The sequence below is a fragment of the Rhamphochromis longiceps genome, linkage group LG12 (genome assembly GCF_057381845.1).
Source record: "Rhamphochromis longiceps isolate RC_006_pf linkage group LG12, R_longiceps_female_GT1.1, whole genome shotgun sequence".
Lineage (NCBI taxonomy): Eukaryota > Metazoa > Chordata > Actinopteri > Cichliformes > Cichlidae > Rhamphochromis > Rhamphochromis longiceps.
In genome coordinates, this window is record NC_140568.1 from 1,751,549 (window position 1) to 1,779,004 (window position 27,456).

The 27,456-nt window shown below is 42.2% G+C and overlaps 1 protein-coding gene across 2 annotated transcripts in view; it reads left to right on the forward strand.

Moving 5' to 3' along the window:
• Positions 1-26,920, forward strand: part of stxbp1b (syntaxin binding protein 1b) — a 39,587-nt gene extending 12,667 nt beyond the window's left edge. The window contains exons 4-20 of one of the 2 annotated variants that reach the window (XM_085424305.1): positions 1,616-1,692; positions 2,105-2,183; positions 4,174-4,277; positions 4,960-5,108; positions 7,067-7,151; positions 7,673-7,803; positions 7,954-8,061; positions 8,194-8,254; positions 12,271-12,336; positions 12,862-12,942; positions 18,768-18,906; positions 19,184-19,293; positions 22,108-22,209; positions 22,327-22,412; positions 22,552-22,706; positions 23,288-23,411; positions 26,248-26,908. In XM_085424305.1, coding sequence (XP_085280431.1) covers positions 1,616-1,692; positions 2,105-2,183; positions 4,174-4,277; positions 4,960-5,108; positions 7,067-7,151; positions 7,673-7,803; positions 7,954-8,061; positions 8,194-8,254; positions 12,271-12,336; positions 12,862-12,942; positions 18,768-18,906; positions 19,184-19,293; positions 22,108-22,209; positions 22,327-22,412; positions 22,552-22,706; positions 23,288-23,397 — 1,643 coding nt within the window. In that variant the 3' untranslated portion in view covers positions 23,398-23,411; positions 26,248-26,908. Of the gene's footprint in view, positions 1-1,615; positions 1,693-2,104; positions 2,184-4,173; positions 4,278-4,959; positions 5,109-7,066; positions 7,152-7,672; positions 7,804-7,953; positions 8,062-8,193; positions 8,255-12,270; positions 12,337-12,861; positions 12,943-18,767; positions 18,907-19,183; positions 19,294-22,107; positions 22,210-22,326; positions 22,413-22,551; positions 22,707-23,287 lie in introns of both variants that reach the window. The other variant, XM_085424304.1, reaches the window with a different exon arrangement.
• Positions 26,921-27,456: the final 536 nt, after the last annotated feature.

Consider the following 27,456-nt stretch of genomic DNA (forward strand, 5'->3'; position numbering starts at 1 on the left):
AGTACTTTAACTGTGAGAAACATGGCACCAGGTAGTGACGGTGTGATGAAATCCCTTGAATGTGTCGACTTTTTCCAGCCAATTGCTTTGCCAAAAGGCAGATCACACGAAGCTCCGTCCAACAGCTCATTTGGGAGTACTGCTGCGATGATGCATGTGGGCTACATACCAAACGTAATGATTAGGGATGTTACTGGCCATTAATTTCTTAGTTGACTAACTGTGGAAAAAATTCCACTAACAACTAGTCTAAAATTAAGAAAAACTCAGATCCATCCATCCATCCATTCGCTTCCGCTTATCCTTTTCAGGGTCGCGGGGGGCGCTGGAGCCTATCCCAGCTGTCATAGGGCGAAAGGCGGGGTACACCCTGGACAGGTCGCCAGTCTGTCGCAGGGCTAACACACAGGGACAGACAACCATTCACACTCACATTCACTCGCACATTCACACCTAGTGACAATTTGGATTAATCAATTAACCTATCCCCACAAGCTGCATGTCTTTGGACGGTGGGAGGAAGCCGGAGTACCCGGAGGGAACCCACGCAAACACGGGGAGAACATGCAAACTCCACACAGAAAGACCCCGGCCTGATGGAGGAATTGAACTCAGGACCTTCTTGCTGTGCGGCAACAGTGCTAACCACCGTGCCACCCAAAAAAAACAACTCAGATATTAAGTTAAATTTAAGAACCATCCATTTAATGGAAAACGTCAAAACTAATATCAGAGGTGTTTTGGAGAAAGCTAATTTCCGCCACATGTAGAAGCTTCGTCAGTTCTAATGTCGAGTGGTGGAGAGTCCCAGATTTAAGTCCTGGGGGAGTGTCCCCAAGAGGGGATCCTTTAATCACACGAGTCAGCAGTGTTGGGCAAGTTACTTTGAAAAAGTAATTAATTATAGTTACTAGTTACTTCTTCAAAAAAGTAACTGAGTTAGTAACCGAGTTACAAGATTCTAAAAGTAATTAATTACTTGAAAAGTAACTATTTCGTTACTTTAAAAAAAACCAAAACGTTTAACCCTTTTGATGTTTCCTCCACATTTCAACTTTAAAAAGTATTTATTTGCCTTGTTTGGTATCATCCTTTTCAGCACAACCTCACGTGTCTGAATTTACAGTTATGTTTTCATTTTGACATATTGTATTAACACAATTGATCTAAAATCAGACAAAACACATAAAATCCGAGTAGAAAAAGTTATATTTTTACTGTAACAACCACAAACATGTTTAATGAATCATGTTTCATAACTTTAAATGCAAAAATAAATTGACAATTTTAAAATTATATGTACAACATCACAGCCTGATACCTGCAGGTCTGACAGCAGCAGGTGCATCACTCCTGTTTCTATCTGGAGACAGCAGTCACCTCATTGTTCTGACACACAACACAAAACTATCCACAACACTACACACTAACTACACAAGACAACACGTCACTCCTAAATCTTCCCCCTCTTCCTAAACAACCAAATGTCATGTTGCCATGTCATTTTTTGATTTGTGATTATATATCGTTGTTGGGATGATAAGTGTCTTATATTGGGATATGAGACTTTAACCAGCCTGATGAACGCACTGACCTTGCTCTTTATCCACTTCAGTTGTCGAAGATATAACAAAGCGGCGTGAACCTCTGCCCAGCATGGAGGCCATCTACCTGATCACACCCTCAGACGAGGTAAATAAAGCAGTTCCTCTACAGCAGGGGCGTCCAGCTGCAGTCCTTGAGAGCTGCTGTCCTGCAGCTTTTAGACGCATCCTTGCTCCGACACACCTGAATCAAATGGGTGGCTTGTTACCAGGCCTTTGTCAAACTTGATAACCATTGATTCAGCTGGTTGGAGCAGCGATGCATCTAAAAGCTGCAGGACGGCAGCTCTCGAGGACTGGAGCTGGACACCTCTGCTCTACAGCCTCATTATGTGATTTTCTTCATTGCAAATGTTTGTCCATCAAATTAGAAACGACACTTTCCTTTGATTTGAATCCTTTACTACAATACATTTAGTTTGATGTTTGCTTTCAGTGATATGTAACTCACTCAACAATGTAGCAATGAATTATTAGTCTGTTCGTCTTTGCTCTTTCAGTCTGTCGAGGGTGTGATTGAGGACTTCAGAGACCCTCGGACTCCGAGGTACAAAGCCGCCCACGTCTTCTTCACTGACAGTGAGTAGACCAAAATCACACCCACAACATACACGATTTAGTTTTATTTATATAATTCCAAGTCATAACACATGTGGTCTCAGGACACTTTATATAACGAGGTTAAGACCATATCAGGATCACTACTCTCTAACTCGAAGCACGTTTACTGTATTTAAAAATCTTCACAGGTGTCTTTGGTTTCTGTATTTTTTCATCTGTCAGTATAGTTTCACAGCTGTTACTGGCTGGATGATGCTGTTTTGTCTTTCTTTTTTCCATTGGGAGATAAATACAACTGAATAAATGTAACTGAAAGTAAAATATCCTAAAATTTTAAGTTTTACAAAATGTAAAATAATTAGCAGCTTTTAATAGTACAAAATAGGCTCTTTGAGGAGTCACTATGACTAATAAATACCACTGCTAGTCCAAAATAGTAGATCATACAATACTGAAAACACATTTTAATAAAGTCCAACACGCCACACTGCAGCGGTGCTTTGTAGACAAGTGGGCAAAGTTACAGTCATTTAACTCGTGCAAATCCACGTGAATTTAGTACGCCTACATTTGCTTTTCAAAAAAGGAATTTAATTTGAAAAAAACAGGAAAAGAGTCTTTATCCAAACTTGGTCAGAGGGGTTACAGTCAGAGTGAGACGACAACAACAGGGCCCCTGAACACATCCTGGTCCCCAAACAGCTACAGATGCTCCACATATTTCCAATCATGCATGTCTCTATCACAGTATTTCACTGTGTTAAATGACTTTGGTTGTGCTTTTGGCTTTTTTTCCATTCCTTTGGAGTGTTTTAGGTTTTGTGCATGTGTAATGTCTGCCCAGCTTCCACAGCAGCATGTTGTTTTTTCTCGCCTGTGAAAGCTGAATGAATAAAAGACCTCCACAGCAGTGCAGGCTTTTCTTCCCTTTATCTGCTTCAGTGCTATGTTACAAAGTGAGTTATGTTTTTAAAGGCAGACACATTCTGCAAATTTCATGACAGTTTGCACACACAGACACAGGTCTGGTGGAAATGTTTTATTAAACTCAGACATGGTCATTGCAACATGGCTCCATAACAACACCTAATTAATGAAGTAGGTCTTTAGCATCGTTTATGGTGAATGACGCATAAACTTAAATTGACAACTTTATGGGGCTGATTTGACCATTTCCAGGCATTAGACCGTTCCAAACTCCTCCTCTGGATTTTATTGGAATCATTGTTTGGAACTTAAGAGCTGGTCAGTCTGAACTACTGACCATTTCCATTAAATCTGTCTGTGGTGTCAAGCAAATTTTAATAATTTGCCATGGACCAAACGTGGCTGTTATAAGTCTTTGAGACTCAACACATCCACTGGTAATGTTTCATATTAGTCATAGCACCAGTTAGTGAGAACGGGGAGCAGGCGGGTCCCAGTTCTGACTGAACAGAGCCATCTACAATGTGGTCATGAAAGCCTTAAAAGGTTAAGTGTTTCTTTTTATTGCCACTTTATTAAGGACGTGACCCTGACAGCAGGGTGAACTTTGTTTACTGTAACTCAAAGACACGCGAGCTCCAAATGTCACATGTTTGACAGAAGTCAAAGTATTCAGTCGTCTGAACGTGAGAGACATCTCTTTCCTAATCCATATTAATATGACGTGTTTTATCTTTGGCTGTATTTTGTTTTAATAATTTCTATATTTGTATTCCTCTGTTTGACTTTGATAAGCTGCCCATTACTACTGTAAATATGGACAGAAAAACTACACGTGCTTAATTATACTTTTATCTAAGACTGATTTAATGCGGCTGAAGTTATTTACAATTTTCACTCAAAAAAACCCCCAAAATCACTCCTTTGTTCAAATGTGTATTTTGGACAGAAAAGGAAACAGAATCCAGAACCATAAACACCATGTTGAGCCAAGCAGATAAAATAAATGAAACATTTAATTCTTACTCTGTAAAACCTACAGTTTCTCTAAGTAAACCAATATGTTTGTCTTTGCTTGCAGCAATCCCAGACTCTTTGTTTGGACTCTTGACCAAATCCCGCGCTTCTAAAGCGATGAAGGCCTTGACTGAGATCCACATAGCCTTCCTGCCCTATGAGTCTCAGGTAAGATCCTGGCCACCATCAGTCATGACTGATGGGTAACAATATTCTTATTGAGTGTTTTGAGATCTTTGTGTTTGTATAATTTGAATACAGATGAATGAATAGTCAGTAAAATCTCAGCTGTCTTTCCACGATTTATTGAACTGAGCTACAAGTTGACTTTTCATGTTGCAAGAAAGTGAGAAGAAAACTGATTGTGCTGAAACCATGTAACACATTTATGACCAGATTTAAGAACGTTGCATTATTAATGAGTAGAAGGAGACGAATCAGCTTTGCACAAGGTTCACAAGGTACCAGTTTGATTTCAGGATTATATAAGACCACCAGTAACCACCCAGACTCAGGCCTGCATTAAACTGGGAACTGCTGTAACACTGAAACACTGTGCACATGGGAGGTGTTGAGGATGTATCCTGTAGTGTTGCCTCTGTATACCACTTTACAATATTAAATATTCAATCAAATAGTCAGCCCAGTTATTGTCCAGTTATTTCTGAGCCTGTGAAAACTGAGCACTATGTAAAGAAATGGCTTTAATTACTTAATGCTGAAATTCAGTTCGATTAAAGCTGAATCCCTGCACTTCAATCGAGTATTGCTGCGTCTAAAATCCAGTGTTGTGGTGCAGATGGGAAACTATACAACTGTGTGTCGTCTTTGTACTGTTTTCTGTCGTCAGGTCTTCTCCCTGGATAAAGTGGATGCTTTCCAGGACTTCTACAGTCCCTTCAAGGCTGACGTGAAGAATAACATGTTGGAGCGTTGTGCTGAACAGATTGCCACCCTCTGTGCCACGCTGAAAGAGTATCCAGGAGTTCGATACAGAGGGTGAGCTCCTTTTGATTTTTTTAAAGACTGAATTGGCTTTCTATTTAAAAAGTGGTGATCTCTGATCCTGTGGGTCTGCCCCAGTAGGTCTGCAGGGTTTGGATGGAGCCAACGGGGATTCGCCCAGTACTAACTGCCTCTCTCCTCTGGGTGTCTACCATGTCTCCTCTGATTAAAAATCAGGAGCCCTGAGCAGGCTCAGTGCTGGTGGAATACAACTGGAGAATGTCAACAGTGCAGACTTTGAATGTAGCAGACTGTAGCTTTAGCAGCAGCAAAGCACTTATACTTATCAGCCTGCTACAAGCCTATGCTGACTTTGTTCTGATCTTTGTGAGGAAAATGCTTGGAGAGGACAAGCACAATCAGATCTAAAGATTCACTTATCTAGCAGCATTCCTTGGAAATTCAATCCCCCAGGAATACAGTGGAAATCCAACATGGCACAAATGAGCAGAGAAAAATAGAGTAAAACCATCAAAACCAATTTGCAGCGTCACAGTTTGTGGTTGATCCCTCTGGTGTGGTCTGTGCTTCACATTCCAGCTTCTTATTTCCAATCTCCTGACCTGACTTATATTGTAGAAAAGAATGGGAAGAACGACTTATCTCCTCTGCACAGCACTTTTGACCTTCTGAACATTACATCATTCGAGATGACCTTAGTCCCTCTGTGACACCCGTTCACCGTTGTTGACACATAATGACCTGATGTCCTGATATCCAGCAGCTCCTCAGCATCCTCTCTCTGACTTTTCAACAAACATGATTTGAAACAAAGTTTAAAATCTAAACTTTAATATCACTTCATTTCATTTTCTGTCTTTGTATGATGCACTTTACAAGATTTTTCTGTGTATGTGTGTATGTGTGTGTGTGTGTCATAATATGCTCCATACTGCTCCCATCACACACACACACGTTTAAGTCTAGATCATGTCTACGCACACACTCATTTCTATTCTAACACATTAATCACACTTGTACTTTGATTGCATCTCTGATCAAGAATGAAGATGTTTCATTATTAGCAAAAGCACATTTAGACTTTTAACATAACAGGCTGGATGTTAAGGCCTTTTCCCCTCAGACATGATCGGAGGTGAACCATCAGACTTCAGTCTCTGCTTTCTGGACAGGGTGGTGTGCACATCTTTCTCAAAGCAAACTCTACCAGAAGACAAAGAGGCCTGAGGGCTTTGTGTTGTTCTGAGGTTTAGCAGTTTAGCAGAAGACACTGTTCTCTTCTGGACATAGGTCTAATTTTGTTCCTGGAAAATGCTGGAGATACTCTTGCAGTTTGGATGTATGCGGCACAAATGTTCTCGTAGTCCACTTGCTTGATCCAAGTGCTGACTCAGCTTGCATCGTCCCGTCCTGCTATCATGTACCAGGCTGTCTGCAGGCCGCCTGTGATAGACTCCTGTCTCTATCTGGATCTGTTCTTGTGCTGCCTTGATCAGAGCTTCTGTGTTGTCCTTTAGGCTGGCGTCTTTCCGTTGCTTGTAAAGCCACGTGATGCTGTAATTTTGGGTGGAACCCTCCATGCATTGTGGAGAAAGTGACATCAATATCCTCCTGTTGTCAGCCTATTATTTCAGTTGAGTATCTGCTGACTGGGATATGTGTTGATATTCCTGTCAAGGACATCCTTATTCCATCCCACTGAGCTGTCCTACCTCCTGGAGGAATCACACTGTGGGTTTTTGTGTATTTCTTGTGGTTCCTGTCTGAGATGCCCGGCCCCCTCCTCTATCTTGCTTTTAACAGCTTGAATTTGGATGACCGTCTTCTTCTTGCCAACACTGTTTTATTAGAATCTGATTTCTGGACGATTTCTCTTATTTCTAAATAAGCCAAATGTTTTCTTCCTGGCTGTCGCTTCCATGCTGTTTGATTTTTAAAATGTGCATGAACTAATACCTGGATAAATGAATACCTGTGTGTGTTTGGATTAGGGACTACAAAGACTGTGCAGTTCTGGCTCAGATGCTTCAGGAGAAGTTGGATGGCTACAAAGCTGATGACCCCACCTTGGGAGAGGTAATGAAGTGAAATGACTAGATAATGAATGGAAGAACCAGATTATGGTAAACATGTGGACATTTCTGAAACAAGAGAAAAACAGAGGAAATTACACACAATGTAATAAATCGTACCCAGCTCTAATCTGCCATAACATCCAGGTTGCTTTTATCGATCATTAGTTCTTTTACAAGCTGCATTAAAAACTGTACAGCTGTTACACGTGTTAATTAGAGTTAAGTAAGAAAAGAATAAACTCACATAGTAAATAGATTTTCACTCAGCTGTAGTTTTAGTTTTCAGTGTTGGGGGAGATCAGCTGGACTGCTCCCATGATTAAGCATCGACTACGTCACTGTTGAGTGGGTAACCATCCACAGAGGATGAAACAGACGTTATGGTCTGTCTGTGGGCTCCATTGTTCTTGGGGCGATAACTAAGCTGCTTCGGTTCTTCCAAAGGTTAAACTGATTGCTGTTGGAACAAAGACGTGTGTTACATGTTAAAGCAGTGTTTTCTATATGCTCTGGTGCCTCCAGGGTCCCGACAAGTCTCGCACTCAGCTGCTCATTCTGGACCGAGGCTTTGACCCCGTGTCACCTCTCCTGCATGAGCTCACACTGCAAGCCATGGCCTACGACTTACTGGGAGTCGAGGATGATGTTTACAGGTAGAGATGCTACTAAAGGAGGTCTGACACCTGCCACATGCATTTTTTAATGTTATGACTGAAGGTTTGGGTCACACAAATAGAAATAATAGCGACAATGTGAAAATCAAGCAGTCTGTTAACACGTGTCTGTTAACACGTGTCTGTGAGGTTTGAGACCAGCGGGATGGGAGAAACCAGGATGAAGGAGGTAGTGCTGGACGAGGATGACGATCTGTGGCTGAGTCTGAGACATAAGCACATCGCTGAGGTGTCGACGTAAGTGGCTTTCACCTCCTGCTCACAAATGCAGTCAAACAAAGGACCGGTCCCTGCTGTCACTAACGTGCTTGCTCAGGATACTGAGAACTTTTTCTTTTATGTGTCCTCTTTGTGTCTCACTATGCACAGAGCTGTGACTCGCTCACTAAAGGAATTCTCTGCCAGCAAAAAGATGAACACTGGAGAAAAGGTAAAGGCCACGGCGTGTCTCTGTGTTCGGCTTTCTGGATCCTCTGTTCGTCCTTCACATAGTTACAGTGAAAACAACATGACCATACATTTGTTCACTCATCTCAGTCACTTCCTACCACCAATCACTAAATTCTCAAAGATTCTCAGACAGTTCATATAATAATAATAATAATAATAACAATAATGGATTGGATTTATATAGCGCTTTTCAAGGCACCCAAAGCGCTTTACAATGCCACTATTCATTCACTCTCACATTCACACACTGGTGGAGGCAGCTACGTTGTAGCCACAGCTGCCCTGGGGCAGACTGACAGAAGCGAGGCTGCCATATCGCGCCATCGGCCCCTCTGGCCGACACCAGTAGGCAAGTAGGGTAAAGTGTCTTGCCCAACGACACAACGACCAGGACAGAGAGCCCAGGGATCGAACCGGCGACCTTCCGGTTACAGATGCGATTCCCAACCCCCTGAGCCACGGTCGCCCCGTATGTCGAGTTATCGAGCAAGTCATCAAAAGTCAGCATTATTAATGACTAATAACCTTTCATTCACACTAGTGAGTCTGTTGTCTTTGTAGATGAAAGGTATTTGTTCTGTGTGTCTCTGTAAGAAGCACAGCACACTAAGAAGCCTCTGTTAATGTGCACAAAATCTTCATTTTTTATCCATAATTGGAAACTTTTGTTCTTTGAAATCAGCATTAAAGCCACTTTTGGTTTATTCTGCCTCCTCTCAGTCCTGCAGCTAATGCCTGCCGCTTCAAATAGGATTTTCAGTTACTGGAAAAATATTCACAAACATATATCGATGTGTACGCAATAAACTGAGCTGTAAACTTGTACTTTACTCGCAACTATTTGTAACGCTAAGTTATTTAAGGACTAGTTTATGGCAATGGATGAATTTACTGACTGACGCACAGAAGAAATAGTTCTTTATGGAGCCTAGATGGTGTGAATGATGAGACCAAAAACTGCAATGTCTTGTACCAAAAATATATTGAATAAATAGGGGAAAGGGGAACAAAAATAATTAACACAACACACAACGTAAATGTCCACAATTAAATAATAAATCAATGCTGTGATTTTTCTGTGCAAGAGTCCTTTTGCTAAGAGTCCTTTTTTTTTTGGTCCTTTTCTTTTTAAAGTTCACTTTTAAGGTATTCCTCCTTAGGGTCCAGCTTCATACAATGGGGAAATATGTCCGTAATCCAAAGACGGCTAAGTGGGGGAAAAGAGGGGAAAACAAAGGATGGTCCTACCGGCTCGCCACTTCAATATGAAGAAGATCAATTCAAAGGGGGAAAAAAAACCTGACCTGTAGGTCAGAAAAATGTCCATTAGCACATCAAGTTCAATTCAGTTTACCGGTAAACAAATATATTCTTCTGCAAGTCTAGGTAACAATGCAAATCATAAATCATCATCAATCAATGTACAACAGTTAAATCATTAATCATCTTGGCTACGTAGCTTAATCTATACAGTCCAGTAGCGTTCGCTACAAACAATACAAAAACAACAATAAAGGAAAACAACTGTCTAACAGACAGCATAGCCGAATTCAAGGCAACACATAACAATAATCATTCAATCGCACTTTGTTTCAAAGTAAGCCCAGAAAAATGCTTAAGTAAACAAAAGTGTTCAAAAACAGCAGTTTATGAACCGGAGTTCTGCTCGCGGTGGGAACGCTGCCGCACAAAGTCATTTTTTAATCGTGAAAACGATCGGCTGGTTACTGACAACCAAAGGTTGAAAGATATTAAGGACACTTACCGCTGAGTTTAAAGTTTAAAGATGAATTGAGGAGAGAAAACGCTTTGTTTTCCAATACCGCTCTAAATGCCATAAGCTCACAGCCACAGCAGGAGTCGAACCCGGAAGTATCCCTCCACAGCCGGTTTTCAGAGTTGCCGCGACGTGAAAGGAGCCAATCAGAAGAGGGACCTCAAATCAGCTGACGTGGGTCATGTGACAGGCAGTAGTTGATATGGGTTACATATTACTCTACTAAGGAGTATTAGACACATTCAGAAAAAAAAGTTATGGTTTATTTTGCAAATAAACTCCAAATTTTGTAGATCAAACTTGAAATAATATTTATATTAAGTCAATGTGGAGATAAAAGGAGTTGTTATTGCAATTCAGCTCCAATGGCTGCCTTGTGTAAGTTAGTTGGTGAAATTGTGCTTCTACTACTACTAAACACGAGTGTGGTGTAAAGTAGGGTTGTGTGGTATAAGGATGTTGCAGAAACATGCATTCAATCAGAAGGCAGTGGGTGTAGTCATGGCGATGGCTAAGATGCATGTTACATCAAAAGACACAATGAGACAGGTGATCGAGCTGTCTCACTGACCCAACAACACGAGGCATGTGCAGAGTGTGTAGCTGCACTGGGAGTTGACTTAAAATGACAAGTTCAACTTTATCCTCAAACTGTTTCAACATTACTGTCAAAATGAACAATGTTTCCTGATCCATTGTGGATTTACACCTGCTTGATTGCAACCTCTCTACTGACAAATTCATGAATTTGCGTGCTTTGGCTTTTGCAACACTTCTTGCGCAGATACCTGAAACCCGTCATTCCTCATTAGGTCCAGCAGCAAAAATGAGGGTGAACAAGCATTTTGGCTGTCAGTAATAATGTTAGCTAACTAGCTCTCCAGCATAAATAACACTGATCAGTATGGTGCTGTGACATTAGTGTCACATCAGTGTGTTCTCGTGCAGTTTGGCTCGTTGTTAGCAGCAAAAGAGGACAGTCAGCTGAGCCCTCGCTCTCAACCACAGGACTCAGGGGCATCAGGACATTCCACTTTAAATGACGCAAAACTAGTCTTCCTCAGTACGTTCTTGCTTCATGCACCCATGGTGCCAGTGCGCTCTTCCAGCCGGCATGTAGGCTTTATCAAAAAAGAAAACAAAAATGATATTGACCCACAAGCTCCAGATTACCAGTCCAGCCCTGTTGTTACCAACAGCCAAGATGATCGTTCACTCTCAGTTGTGCTTATGTAGCAAGGACTGAGGGATTTCCAGTGTCTGCATTGATTCCAGTAAGAATAATGGCAGGGACTAGAAAGAGACTGTATGTTTCTCCCATATTAGCTCCTCTTCATCGGCTCCCTGTCAAATCCAGAATCAAACTTCAGATCCTTCTCATCACATGAAAGCTACCACGCCCCACCTTATCTTGGTGACCTTATAGCACTGCGTCACCTTCACGTGATGCACTGGTGGCCTCCCCTCCCGTGGCCTGGTTCTGGTGGAGGTTTTTCCTCACTGTTGCCCAAATGCTTGCTCAGAGGGGGTCATGTGATTGTTGCGGTTTTCTCTGTTTGCTTTGCATTGTTGTGGGCTCTTTATCTTACAGTATAAATCACCTTGAGGTGCTTGATTTGGTCCTATAAAAATACAATTGAATAGCCTGTCTTGCCTGTAGTGGGATATTGCCTGTTTTGGCTGATACTACTGTACAAATCTTTGGTGTTTCAATCACTGGCTGCCTTAAAAAAATGTTTTTTCTCTTTTTAAATATACAGAATTCTACCGACGACTCCTTTAAACATCTGCTCAGCCTACAGGACAAACAAAACCTCAAAAACTCATCAAACTGAAGTTCTTCAAAATTATTCTATTAATATAACATTACAGTAAATATGATAAAATTATATATTAATATTACAATCAATTAAATATTGATATTTGGGATATGAAAGGCTTTGTACTCCTTTATGGAAGACATTTAAATGAAGGTGCAGATAATAAGTCATATAAGTGAATAAAAACATGATCCTGGTCCTTATGAGGGTAAAAAGCAGATAAATGTATTCAAAACATTGTTCAGTCAGTGGAGAATAAAACAGTAAAAGCATTTGGTTTATTGTTTTAGTTGTGTAGCATCATTTGTAGCTGATGTTGTTGTTGAAAGAATCTTTCATACCCAGTGAGCCAATGAATGAAGACATTTTATTCACTGCAGGTGTCTCATTGTCTTTCAGACCACCATGAAGGAACTCTCGCAGATGCTGAAGAAGATGCCTCAGTATCAGAAAGAGCTCAGCAAGGTAGGAGCTAAAGTCACAACAGACAACAGCGTTCATGGAATACTGAATCTGCGTATATGTTTACCTCATTATTCAAAATTGTGGTCACATTTAATGTGAAATCATGATGTTGTAGAATTATACTGCAGACATGACAGAAACCAAAAGAAAACATTAGCAGCAGCTTCTTCTGCTATGAAGTACATACATACATACATACAACATGCTGCTTTCCCCTCAGCATAAGCATAAATTATTATAAAGTTTTTGTCTTTTTATTCTCAGTCCATATGAGAATATTTTGTTTAATGTGTTGAATTTGTTTATAGCTGTGAACTATATTGATGTAGAGATGTGTGGATAATCCACAACACATTTGGTTCTGACACTTCATGACAAACAGCACGAGGAAACAAGCTCATTTAGAAGCGTTATGTAGAAAATATTAAGATTATTATTAAAATTTAATAAAGTTTAGATCTGATGGTGGTCACTTTGTCAGCCTGACTGGCAGCGTCTCTCTCTCTCTCTCTCTCTCCTGCTCAGTATTCAACCCACCTCCACCTGGCTGAGGACTGTATGAACCGCTACCAGGGCACCGTGGACAAACTTTGCCGTGTGGAACAGGTAAATCATCAAAACTCTGTTGGATCTGTCAACACTGAGGGAACAGGCCTCAGGGTCTTGTTTCAGTGTGACCGCTGGGAGCATTTAGAGTGCCGTGACAAAATATTTGTCCCCTTCCTCATTTCTTTGCATATTTCTCACACTTAAATGTATGACATCATCAAACAAATTCTAATGTTAGCCAAAATGTTAGCTAAAAAGAAAGTGTGGTTTGTCGCTATTATTGGACATGAGGGTTGAAAAAAAGGGTTTTCAGCTTTAACAGCTCTGTGACACTCGAGTATTCTTTCTTCTGAAATTTTGAGGCGATCTTTCGCCCATCGTCTCTCTGGGCATTGCCAAGTAAGCCAGGAGTTTAAACCAGATATTCTCCACTTAACCATCCAAGGTGGCAGGGGAACAACATGAGAACAGAACAGCAAGGCTGGAGTAATATGGGAGAAGTATGCAACGCATCTTCATTAATCCTGGGAAATCAGTATCAGTTGAATGATTGAGGTAAAAACATTATGACAAGATCAGAACTAATAAATAGGCTGATATTTAACACAAATGACTCTCGTTCATTTATTCTCCACAAATTGAAATCCACTTCTTTTTACACAAAATCACAATCACTTAGTTTAAAAGAGGAAAAGAGAAAAACAAATGAAATGGAACAAATTAAAAAAGAGGATTTCTGCATTTCCTAAAGCTGCACAATGTTAAGCAGAATTAATGTTCAGTGTGAAGGTCATCACTGTCACTCTCCAACATTTGCATGCTGTTCAATGCAAATACAACAAAACAGCACAAACATGTTCTCTGAAGGTTGTTCCAGCTGCCATGTTGTACGTTGTCCCATCCAGCACTGGGTAGTGATGTGCGAATCATGAACGAATCGTTCAATGCTCGAGAATCACTTTACTGACTCGTGAATCACGATTCACAAACCCAACTGACTCACTGACTCATCCCTGTGGCTGTTAGCAAACTAATTCCATTAGTACAAATATATCTAGCTTATAATTAAAATTGTGGGGGGGGAAAAACAGCCAGTTTCTTAACAGAAACATTTCTGCTCTGAACTGGAAGAAAAAACCCTGAGCAGAAGCTCACATCAAGACAATTGCTCCTCAGTTCACAGTAGCATCGCTCTGCTAACATGCTAGCAGCACATTTGAGCTACTCACCCCCTCCCTCCTGGCTCACAGCTTCTTCTTCTTCTTGGTTGGCAACCAATGTTAAGGAGCATTACCGCCCCCTGGCACACAGCTCAGTGGACATTTAGATGAGAAAAAAGGAAAATACTTAAATAATAAAATAAAATAAATGTTCTCTTTAGAAATCTTAATTTTATTTGCTCTTTTTTGCTCTATAAAAATAGTTGTTTTTCTTCTTCAATCACTCATCTTAGCTGTAGGATTTACATGAAAAGAGAAACAAATTAAGTTTGAGTGAAAATGTACATTTGTTGCACTCTCTGGTCAACTGACTCAGTGACTCAAAAAACCCGATTCACTTTGGTGAGTGACTCATTCAAACTCGATTCAGTAAAAAGAATCGAATTTACCATCACTAGTACTGGGCACCTCGTCATGTTGTTGGACACTCTCTCTGCTAATGTCCTCTTTCTCCGCATGTATTACTGTTCGTATACATGCTCTGTAGAACAGGTGTGCCCCTTGATCTCTTTTGGGTCCGTATATAACAAATAACAAACCGTGGGTAACACAGGAAGTCAAAGCTGTCCTCAACATGAAGAAGAAGGCTTTCAGGAGCAAAGTGAAGGAGGAGATGAAAGCAGCACAGCGGGAGGTGAAACGCTGCCTGAGGGAAGCAAAGGACACCTACAGGAGGAAGGTGGAGCAGAAGTTGGAGAGGAACAATATGAGGGAGGTCTGGAATGGTGTGAAAACCATCACAGGCCACAACACCAAGAAAAGCACAGTGGGGGGGACTGTGGAGAAGGCAAACGAACTCAACAACTTCTTCAACAGGTTTGACCAGCCCACAACCCCCCCACCCTCACCTTCACTACAGAGTCCAATCCCCACTCTCCTACCTCCCTCACTTCCCCCCCTTCCTGACACCATGACACCCCCCTCCTCCAATCCCTCTCTCAGCAGCAAGACATCTCCCCCCCTCCCCTCCTCCCAAACATCTCCCAGTGTCACAGTGGATCAGGTCAGGAGGCAACTGAGGAAGCTTCGCCCCAGAAAGGCAGCAGGCCCAGACAAGGTGTGTCCTAGGATGCTAAAGGCGTGTGCTGCTGAACTTGGGGAGCCGCTACAACGAGTCTTCAACCTCAGTCTGCGACTGGGGAGAGTGCCCGCCCTATGGAAGACATCCTGCATCGTCCCGGTCCCCAAAAAGAACCGGCCCAATGAGCTGAATGACTTCCGACCGGTGGCACTGACGTCACATCTTATGAAGACTCTAGAGCGGCTCTTCCTCAACCTCCTCCGACCACAGGTACAACATGCCCAGGACCCACTACAGTTTGCATACAAGGCGGGTGTCGGAGTGGAGGATGCCATCCTGTACCTCCTACACAGAGCCCACTCACACCTGGATGGGGGAAAAGGCACGGTCAGGATCCTGTTTCTTGACTTTTCCAGTGCCTTTAATACCATCCAGCCCTGTATGCTTCAGGAAAAACTGAACAGGATGGAGGTGGACCCCTGCCTGGTGGCTTGGATCTCCGACTACCTCACCGACAGACCACAGTACGTCAGGCTGAAGGACATCACGTCTGACACTGTGGTCAGCAGCACAGGAGCACCACAGGGAACTGTGCTGTGCCCTCTTCTCTTCACCCTGTACACCTCTGACTTCTGCTACAACTCTGAATTATGCCACATTCAGAAGTTTGCAGACGACACAGCCATCATGGGGTGTATCTGGGATGATCAGGAAGAGGAGTACAGAAGTCTGGTGAGGAACTTTGTCGCATGGAGTCACACAAACCACCTGCAACTCAACACCTCAAAGACTAAGGAACTGGTTGTGGACTTCGGGAGGTCTAGAGCAGGTCCACTGCCGGTTCAGATAGAGGGGGAGGAGGTGGAGGTGGTCAACAAGTACAAGTACCTCGGGCTGTGGGTGGACAATAAACTGGACTGGTCATGCAACACAGAGTACCTGTATAAAAAAGCCCAAAGCCGACTGTACTTCCTCAGGAGGCTGAGGTCTTTTAACATCTGCAGGAAGCTCCTGAGGATGTTTTACCAGTCAGTGGTTGCTGGAGTACTTTTCTATGCTGTGGTGTGCTGGGGGAGCAGCACAGCAAAGAAGGACTCATGCAGGCTGGAGAAACTGATCAGGAGGGCTAGCTCTGTGGTCGGCATGAAGCTGGACACTCTGGTGACAGTGGCAGAGAAAAGGACATTAAAGAAACTGATGGACATTATGGACAATGCTGGGCATCCTCTGCACACGGCCATAAACAACCAGAAGAGTCTGTTCAGTGACAGGTTGCTTCTCCCCAAGACAAGAACTAACAGACTTAAAAACTCCTTTGTCCCACACGCCATCAGACTGTTTAACTCCTCCCTGGAGGGGAGAGGGAGGGGAGACAGGGGGACAAAGGAGGGGGGAACAACTAAGCTGTAGTGCCTCTTCACCTCACTGTGCAATACCTTTTGTGCAATACTTTTGTAAATAGTCAACAGTGCAATAGACTCAATACTTGAAATGTGCAATTCACTTGTATTTTTATTTTTATTCCTATTTATTCTATTTATCCCCTTCGTATATTTTATTTATATTGTCTCTGTATTTATATATATGTGTGTGTGTGTGTGTGTGTGTGTGTGTGTGTGTGTGTGTGTGTGTGTGTGTGTATATATATATATATATATATATATATATATATATATATATATATGTATATATAATATTCTGTAACTCTGTAACTTCTGTCGGTGCTGTGCTTTTTTGGAAATCGAATTTCCCAGAGGAACCCACCCGAGGGATTAATAAAGTTCTATCTAATCTAATCTAATCTAATCTAATCTATATCTCGCCATGATATTTGGCGTCGATGCACATTGTGCTGGTTTGGAGGCGTTCCCCCACGTTGCTGGAGCAGGTGGGTTTGGCTGCTGTTGCTTCTGCTACTGATTGCTGTATCTCAGCCTCCAGATCCATAGATCTTACCAATATTTGTCCAGACCTCACCTTGGTCTTGGTGGTTTCTCTGTTCTTCTCTGCTATCTGATGTTCCAGCATTTCTTATGTCAATTATTCCTTTTCTTGCAATATTGATCCAGTCTTTGACACATTTTCACTCTTTGGATCGCCTCGTCTTCCAACTGTTGTTCCAGTTGGTCAGTTTCTCTCTGTTTAACTGCTAAATGCTCCTGGACTTGCTTCAGTGTAGTTTCTTTCTGTCTTGTCTCTTTGATGAGGTGAGTTCATTAATCAGGGATGCAGAAGCAGAACCATAGGTGTGGCCTCTGCAGCAGCTGGTCCAGTTTCATTAACACTCTGGCTTTGTGTTGTGTTTTCTGATCCATCAACACATTTTTTTAGGTATTTACAAATTACTAACTATGTTGTCAGAGTATAAAAGACTTATATGTTTTCCAGAAGACACCGGATGTTACACACTTCTGTTGGGCCGCCAGACTAAAAAAACCTGGTTGCTATTTTGTTATTCTCTGAGACTAACTCTGATAAATAATCTATTTAGATATCCTGGTCGGGGTCTGGGCTGTTGGGCTTCCCTGCTGCTGCAGTACCGGGGGCGGTCTGCTCATCTCCACCCCAGAGGACAGGGAAGCATCTCCTGGGTCTGGCACAGATCGCCCCTCTGGGGGAGATGGTGCCTGGATCTGGGAGTACAGAGTATGTTTGGAGGAGTGTGAGTGTGTGTACAGTGTTCATGTCTGTGTCTCCATGTTGGCTGAGTGCTGAGTATTCCTATATGTGTGCATGTTTGTGTCTGTGTGTGTCTGTTTGTCTAAGTTTATGTGTCAGGTCAAGGGTTAGACTCCACCTCTGAGAACATCTCAGGCCCCGACAGGTGGGGGGCCTATTTTCCCCCACCACACTCCCTGCCAGTGTCTGATGCCCCCACCCACTGGTGCGTTGGTGGTTCTTGGTGTCCGAGGCTGGGTGCTCGGGTGTGTACTGGTTCACTCTTGGCGGCTGCTTGGCGGGACCTTGGCTCAGTCAGACCCCTTCCAGGGTGTGGAGGCCCCTTGGATCTCGGGTCTCTGGGCCCGGGGCTCAGTCTGCTCTGGCGCAGCCAGCTGCCAGCACAGTCTGCTGCCTTGTTACCGAGGATCCCTGTGGCTTCTGCACTGTAGCTCCTTGGTAAGCCAGATGTGCTACCAGATGCTCATGCAGTGCAGTTAGCTTCTTTAGCCAGACATGAATCATGTCAGGGCCCGGTGGTGTTCGACTCTTTATGCTTGAGATTCTTTTTTGGATGTCTGCACTGGATGGCTACTAGATGCTGGGTCTATCTGTCTCTTCTACCCTGTATAGTGACATTTTTTTTTCCATAGTATTATTGTTCTTAGTTTATGCTGCATCCATTTATTCATTCATTTCTGCCCTGTCCACTCAGTGTAACTTTTTTAACACTGTATTTTCAGGTATGTTAGCGTAATTAAAGATAAGGCCCGTTTAAACTCATTAGACTCCTCTCCTGTTTATCATTGAATCACTTTTAAAAATTTTAATTCTCTAACATTTCCTGTGACATCACTTTTAGTAGACTACAAATGAAATACAGCTTAGAATTGTGACCTTAGTCTCCTGTTACTGTGTTAACCAGTGACTGGCATTAATTGCAGCAAGAAACCACTCTAATACTGTTCTCCATTATTTTGAAGGATCTCGCGATGGGAACAGATGCAGAAGGTGAGAAGATCAAGGATCCCATGAGGCTCATTGTCCCCATTCTGCTGGATGCCAATGTCAATGTGTCCGACAAGATCCGCATCATCCTGCTCTACATCTTCCTTAAGAATGGTCAGATATCCACCGTCATCCTGTTTTTAGTTTTTATCTATCGGATCACCTGCAAATGAAAGACGGGCAGCCCACTACCAGTCTTTCAGTTTTATCCTTAGACAGTGTCCTATTGCTACAGTTTAATTTTTCATACGTGTATTCTCAGGTTTTGATTTATTTTCTTTTGTCAATTCATTCTTTTTTTCTAAACATGCATGTTCCCATGCGTGTGAATTGCATGTTTGGACCGGGTATTTGTACTGCATGCATTTGTGTGTCTCACTGTGTGTGTCAGGTGTGACTGAGGAGAACCTGTGTAAGCTCCTGCAGCATGCTAACATCCCACCGGAGGACAGTGACATCATTTCCAACATGGCCCACATGGGTGTTCCCATTATCTCTGAGGTGAGCAAATCTGCCAACAACCTCATCAGCTCATTTAACATGACCCCCCCCCCCCCCCAAAATAAATAACAAACAAATAAAAGCTAAAAGCATTTGGAAATGTTACTACTGCAGCTTCCTGCATCAAAATGTCTCAATGCTGCAAAGATAAGACCACTGAATATTAATTTATTTAGTCAAAAGAATCTGAATCTCCAATTCATCCAGCCTATCCAGTGGAACACAGAGATTTAAGATAAGATAAGATAAGATAAGATAACCTTTATTAGTCCCACACGTGGGAAATTTGTTTTGTCACAGCAGGAGTGGACAGTGCAAAAGTTATGAGGCAAAAATTAGAATACAATAAGAATAAATACAGTACACAACTGTACAGAATAGAATAAAATAAAATACTATATACAGTAGAATAAAATAAAATAAATATACAATAAGATAAAAATAGAATACAAATACAAATACTATATACAACTGAGTAAAAATACAACGATGACAGAAAGGATTATTGCACTTAGTATTATTGCATATGTATGGATGTGTGTGCTTGATCAGTTAAAGTCTTTATTATGGAGTCTGACAGCAGTGGGGAGGAAAGACCTGCGAAATCTCTCCGTCCCACACCGTGGGTGCCGCAGTCTCCCACTGAAGGAGCTGCTCAGTGCTGTCACAGTCTGCTGCATGGGGTGGGAGATGTTGTCCAACAGGGATGACAGCTTAGCCGCCGTTCTCCTGTCACTCACCACCTCCACTGGGTCCAGAGGGCATCCTAGAACAGAGCTGGCCTGGGTCTGCTCTTGCCCCCTTCTGGTGGGACATACCTAAAACACCTCTCCAAGGAGGCATCCTTGCCAGATCCCTGAACTACTTTGACTGCCAATCTCGGATGGCTGAATTCCTCACCCTATCGCTAACAAAGAGGCCAACAGTTTCTGACATTTGTAACTACAGTCTCATGCTTTTGGTCACTACCCAGAACTCATGATGGTAGGGACGTAACTCGACTGGTAAATCAAGAGCTTTGCTTTTGTGCTCAGCTCTCTCTTTACCACGATGGACCAATGCGGTGCCCAGATCACTGCAGCTGTGTTCCCATTTGGACCCCGACTTGCAAAAGGCACTCCACGTTTTGCAGCTAAGGACCATGGCCTCAGACTTGGAGGTGCTGATTCTCCTTCCCACCACTTCACACTCGACTGCGAACTATCCAGTGAAGTCAACAAAGCCACATCATCTGCAAAAAACAGAGATGAGCTTCTGAGGCCACCAAAGTGCAACCGTCCACCACCTGGCAAAGTAATTCGATCCATAAAAAGTATGAATAAAACTGCTGGCAAAGTCCAACACGCACCAGGAATGAGTCCAACTTACTGCTGGCAATGTGGACCGAGCTCCAGGAATGGTTATGCAGGGACCGAATGGCCCATAGCAATGAGCCAGACACCCTACATTCCCAACCATCCCCCGCAGGATGAACTCTCCGGCACCCTGGCATAGTGTCTGAGTATCGTGATCCTCTGGTAGTTGAAGCTCACCGACTGGTCCCCCCTTGTTAAAAATGAAAACCACCATCTCAGTCTGCCAATCCAGTGGCACTGCTTCAGATCTCCACATGACATGTCAGAGGTGTGGGAGCCAACAATGCCCTACAACATCCAGAGCTTTCTAGGAAACCTCGTCCACCCCTTAGGCCTGGCTACCAAGGAGATGTTTAAAGAGGACATGAAACACATATAAAGGTTTATTTACATCAGAATGATGTCAGTACATAACGTTACGTCACCGGATTGGATTTGCATTAGTTTATGTTGGCTAACTAGTGACAGAACTGATAACTCAGTGGAAATCAAGGGGACTGAAAATCTGTTTAAAAGGATCACTTTTGTGCTGCCCCTGGCTGCAACAATGAGCTTTATGTTAAAACCAAGGATATGCTGTCCACTTTTTTGGCCCTTCATTGTTTGTTCGGCTGCACTCAAATGGGAAAATCCAGCTGTTTGCTCTAATGTTCGGTTTTGTAAAGGACTTTATGAATGAGGACGGTGTGGACGAGAGCCTGTTTGACTCAGTTTACAGGTGATTCACCGCAGCAACAAGCTGGAGTTAGAAACAGATTTTTCCTCATCTGGCCTAGTGCACTGAGCGACGCAATCAGCTTATGATCTTCAGCTTGATGCTTCCTTCACCTCCAGTATCCACCATGTGGTTCGGGGACAAGCATGAAGCTCCTTGCAGCTGCCTCGGCAATGAAGGTGGAGAACATGGTTCCCAGCCTCCCTTGGAAAGCTGCCAAAGTTCTGCTGGAGGTGGAAGTTGAAGATCTCTGGAACAGGGTCAGATGTTCCAGAGATCATGTTTGGGTGTGTCGGGTCTGTTCAGCATCCTTCCCCGCCACCTGATTCATCTGGTCAATTGACACCTCAGCTGCTCTCGTTATCTGAGTGTAATCATATCACATCAGGTCTGTGGCCACATTTATTGTACAAAGTCACTCAGGTTCCTTCCCCACCAGAGGCGTGGCGGTCCATGTCCCGATAGCCGACTCAGGTAGCTGAGGTTTGGATCACCAGGGCGCACATTGCACCCGACCCCTATGACACCTCCTGCAGGTGGTGGGCCTACAGGACGGTCTGCAGAATGACTTTTTTTTAAATTAAGGAGAAATAGGTCAACTATGATAGCCGTTTATTAAGAGTACCTTAAAAAGTATGAACATTTTAAAGAATAGTAATGTTTTTGGGCTGAACAAAAGTCATTTTTTGGTGCTCATGTGTCAACAGTAAAAACACTTTAGTTGAAAAGAGCATTTGTTCACAGGGCACCACCAAGAAAACCAAGAAGCCTGATCGCAAGGAACGGATCAGTGAGCAAACCTACCAGCTCTCCAGGTGGACCCCTTTTGTCAAGGATCTCATGGAGGTACTTTCCATCTGCTGTTGCTTTGTGTCAGTATTTAGGAAACAAATGTGTTAAACAGTATTTTGGGTTACAATTGGTACAGTTACAAATTGTTGCTACTTGCATGTCTTCCCACAGGATGCAATTGAAGACAAACTTGATCCCAAGCAATACCCGTATATTTCCCAGCGACAAGCATCTGCCAAAGCCAGTGCTCCATCAAGGTGTGTAGCTAAATACACATTTCAGGTGATACAAAATAAGAAGCTGATTGCCACTATCGTTGTTTCAAAGGGTCTACGTATACATGTGTAAAACTCTCAGGACTTTGGCATAAATGTTTGTCTGTTACTCATCATACAGTGCTCGCTATGGTAACTGGCACAAGAACAGGGGCCCCACAGAGGTGAAGACAGGGCCCCGGATAATCGTCTTCATCATTGGAGGCATGACATACAGTGAGATGCGCTGCGTGTATGAGGTCACCCAGGCCAATGGCAAGTGGGAGGCTTTGATTGGTGAGTTGATTTGACTGAGAATACTTATAGGAGAATTGGGTCATCTGTTAAGGGGCAATGCACATGTTTTATACAGGCGAATTGGTTTGCTCAACACAGAGAGTACTACTCATCTTTAGCATCCCTATAACTGAACTTAGAACGAGGTGATTTTGAAATTCATGCCACAGCTGCATCTTCTAGAAATCTTAGATTAGTTTGAATCGCACTAATCTCCACCTCAAGGTCAGAGGTCAAGTTTTCTCAGAATCTTGTGAATGTTAAGAAGTAATTTAGGATTTTGAAATCCGTACCATACTATGAGGCTGACAGCTAGCACTGGACAAAATACACTTTAAAGTATTTTTAAAACTCTTGCGACTCATTTTTATCAAAAGCGCTCTGATCCGATCCAGGCTCTGCTGTGTCCTCTGAATCTGAAACATCACCTGGTTGTTTGGTGTAGAAACACTGACCTCTGTGGACACTCGAGCATTTGTGACTTTTCAGTAAAACCTTTGCAGAGTATTTGTTTGTGTCTCACGTTATTAACAAGCTTTCATCCAGCACTTGCTGAGCTTTGAGAATTTTGTTTCCTGTAGGCGCCACCCACATCCTCACCCCGCCAAAATATTTAAAGGAACTACAGCACCCAGACTTCTTGGACCCCAATGCCTCACCAGAGGGCGCCGAGGAGCCTCCTGTACAATAAAAGAACATCTGGAAGTAAATACTGAATGTCATTTTGTTCTTTGTGTACCTCTGTGTTTGCTGCTGTAGCCCTGTCCCCCACATCATTTGATGCCCGTGGTTTTCACAAACAGTCAGAATCTGTGTTTGTCAGTGTTTTAATAAATCGTCCTGCAGGTGAACTCGACTGTCACAGAGATCCTCCCTGTTCCTGCTGGATTTCTACCATCCCTTGTGTTTGACAGCTGTCTGAGGCAGGACTGTGTTCTGGTTGTAAAATGGCACGGGTTACCTGCAACATACCATGTAATCTTTGAAACCTGCATTTTGTTCTAGCGATAACGTAACATTGTTGAAAAACATTTTAAATTCATAGCACCTGTCAGTTACAACAAAGTGATCTTCTAGATAACACATACAAGGACCCAACACCTCCAGTAACACTGTGAGGAATCCTGTAGTGTGCATATTAGACAAATATGTAGGGCTGCTCTCTTCATTTGACTTCTTTTTATTTTATTCTGATCATTTTGCATCCTCACCTCTATAAAAACCATAGATTACAGTATTACATGATGCTGAATTATCCTTTCGTTCTTGATCGAGTAATGAAAACTTTACGGTGCATCCAGAAACTATTCAGTCCTTCACTTGTTCCACATTTCGTAATGTTATGACCTTATTCTAAAATGGATTCAATTCATTTTCACCTCAAAATTTTACACACAATCCTATAACGACGAAGGACAGTGGTTTGCTTGAAATGTTTGCAAATGTATTAAAAAATAAACAAAAATATAACATCTAATTAAGTATTTACAGCCTTTATCATGACACACAGAACTGGGCTCAGGTGCATCTGGTTTCCTCCAGACTCCTGTCAGATGTTTCTACAGCTTGTTTGGAGTCTACCTGTGGTAAACTCAGTTGACTGGACACCACCAACACTGGTCTGTATAAGATCCCACAGTTGAGAGTGCAGAGCACAAACCACACCATGAAGTTCAAGGAGTTCATGTAGACCTCCAAGACTGGATTGTATCGAGGCGCAGATCTGGGGAAGCGTACGGAAACGTTTCTGCAGCTTTGGAGATCCCAGTGAGCACAGCAGCCTCAATAATCCATAAATAGAAGAAGTTTGAAACACCTGGACTCTTCGTAGAGCTGGACACCCAGCCAGTCGGTGTAGAAGGGCCTTTGTCAGAGTGATCATCAGTTCTCAGTCACCTCCCAGCCTGAGCTCCAGCATTGCCCTGTGGAGAGAGGAGAACCTTTTAGAAGGACAACCATTTCTGCAGCACTCCATTAATCAGGCTTTTATGATAGTGTCCAGTTGGAAGCCACTCTTCAGGAAAATGGCCCGACAGCGCTCCTAGAGCTCGCAAAAAGGCAACCAAAGACTAAGACCACAGGAAACAAAATTATCTGATCTGATGAAACAAAGATTGAACTCTCTGGCCTGAATGCTAATACCATTACTATAGTGCAGCATGGTGGGGCCCACATTATGCTGTGGAGATCTTTTTGCCAGCAGGAACTGGGAGACTGGTCGTGGTCAAGGGAGAGATGAATGCAGGAATGTACAGAGACATTCTGATGGTAGCCTTCTGCAGAGATTGGGGTGAAGTGACAAATAACATTTGTGTTTGAATGGTCTTCAGTGTCCCAGAGCACAAACTTGAATCTGACGATCCTCCTCCAATCCGATGAAAGTGAAAAGGTTCTGCAAAAAAGTTTGTAGCATCAAGCTCATAGACTTTAGGTTGTAATTGTTTCAAGCAAACCTCTTTTACTTTGTTAATATGGGGTGAGGCATTATTTTAAGGTGAGAAATGAAGTTAATACATTTACATTTCCCCCATGAGTACTTTTATCACTACACATTTTACACTTTTAAATTTATATAAATACACACTGCATATCCTTCCAAGGCAGGTGATTATACTGTGTATCACGTGTTCTCTGAATCCACCATTATACAGGATTATATCAGCTCGGTAGTCCTATGAAAGCTACAGCAGCCACATAACAAAGTCTAAAAGTACAAAAAGTACCTCAATCATAGCAGGCTGTGTAAGTAGTTACACTCACTGGACATGTTATTAGGTGCACCTTGTCAGTTAGATGCTTTGTTAGATAAAAAACCTTTAATGTTAGACTCTTGTAAATATGAAAATAAAAAGCCATCACGTAGAATTGTCTGCACACTGCACCACCTATACAAAACAAAACAGGAAGTTAACGTCCTCTGAGGAAGTAATTACATAGACAACAACTCTAATGAGAAGATGATGACGTCTGGTGGTTAACAGAACAAATGCAATCAGTGCAATCAGTGTTTAAATATTTAATCAGCTTGGTGTCACCATTTATCCTGCAACATGTAATAAACTGAAACAAAAAAGCAGCTGAAGCAAAAACTGACAAAGTAATTCACACACTTGTTGCCATGGTGAAGTGCAGCAGGTTTACAAGAACACTTTACAAACTGCAGAATTTCAAAAATAACTTTTATTTTATGTGCTCTGTAACATATTTATATTCACAGCTATTACTTTTGAACAGGCGGATATGCTAAATCAATATTTCCAATTCATCATATTTTAGCCTTGGCCTACCCAGAAGACATCCTTTAACCATTAAAAGCAGAGAGGATGTCTCTGCTTTAGAGGTTGATAGATCAATCAGAGTTTTGTTTGATAAGATAAGATACCTTTATTAGTCCCACGAGTGGGAAATTTCATGTTTGTGAGGAGATTTTAGATGAAATTCTGAATTTAACAATGAGCCACTGAAGAAAAAGAAAAAGTTCTTTCTTTTCATTGAAGACTTGAGCAAACAGACTGGTCATACAGCATCTTGTGTCTTTCAGGGTCAACTGAAACCTTTACCCCTTCTCACCTTGTAAAAACCCTCAAAGACTTGGAGAAAGAAGAACAGAGCACTGCCTGTAGTACTCCATAAACTCTTACTCTAGATTCCCCACCCACTCACATGTCAGAGCCAAACTTTGTGTTGTGTACAAATCAGTTGTTAAAACTCCAAACATGGAAACTGCTAATCACGCTGGAGTCTTTGTTGTTGTTAACTCTGTATTGTGGGATTATATTTATTCATCTAAACAATAACAGCTCTATGAGATTCGGCATTATTGGAGCAAAATCTGGCACTTCTCATCTAAAGTAGTGCTTTTCATGTAGTGGTTGCCATGGCATACTGTAAAAATCATTAGCTTTATAATAACGTCTGACCTGGAAGCCGCCAACATAAATGTAGCTGTAGCTCCATCATTTACTAGATAAGTAGATGTGATAGTGATTGTTTGTTGTACACTGAGTATCATTTTTCCTTTTATTTGACCATAATGCTTGGTTTTTATTTTATAGTGGTTCTGTATGACTAGTTATCAGCTGTTGTTTGAAAAGAGATCGCAGTGTTATCACACATTTGTACTTTTTTGTCCTCATCAATAAACAGTACTTGCTACAGGTGGTGTGTTCAACTAATAAAGCGACTTCCATTAATCTCTCCTCTCTCTGTGAGTTTCAGAGGTTAAAAGACAGAACATGAACAGTATATGTTCATATATGTATATGTATATGTACATATATGAACATATACTGTTCATATATGTACATATACAGTACTGTGCAAACGTTTTAGGCAGTTGTGAAACATCCTGTAAACAAAGAACGCTTTCAGAAATATAAATGATTGTTTATTGGTCCTAAATGTATTGTGCAGCAGGACAACGACCCCAAACACACAGCAAAAATCATTAAGAACTCTCTTCAGTGAAAATAAGAATAAGAAGTACTGGAAGTGATGGTCCGGCCCCCACAGAGCCCTGATCTCAACATCATGGAGTGTGTCTGGGATTACATGAAGACCCAGAAGGATGTGAGGAAGATCTGTGCTTAGTTCTCCGAGATGTTTGGAACAACCAGCCGAGCTCCTTCAAAAACTGTGCACGTGCACCTAGAAGAAGACAAAGGGTGGTCACACCACATGTTGATATGATTTAGATTTCTGTTTGTTCATTTTGTTGATGGATGAAAATAAATGATCAACAATTTTATTT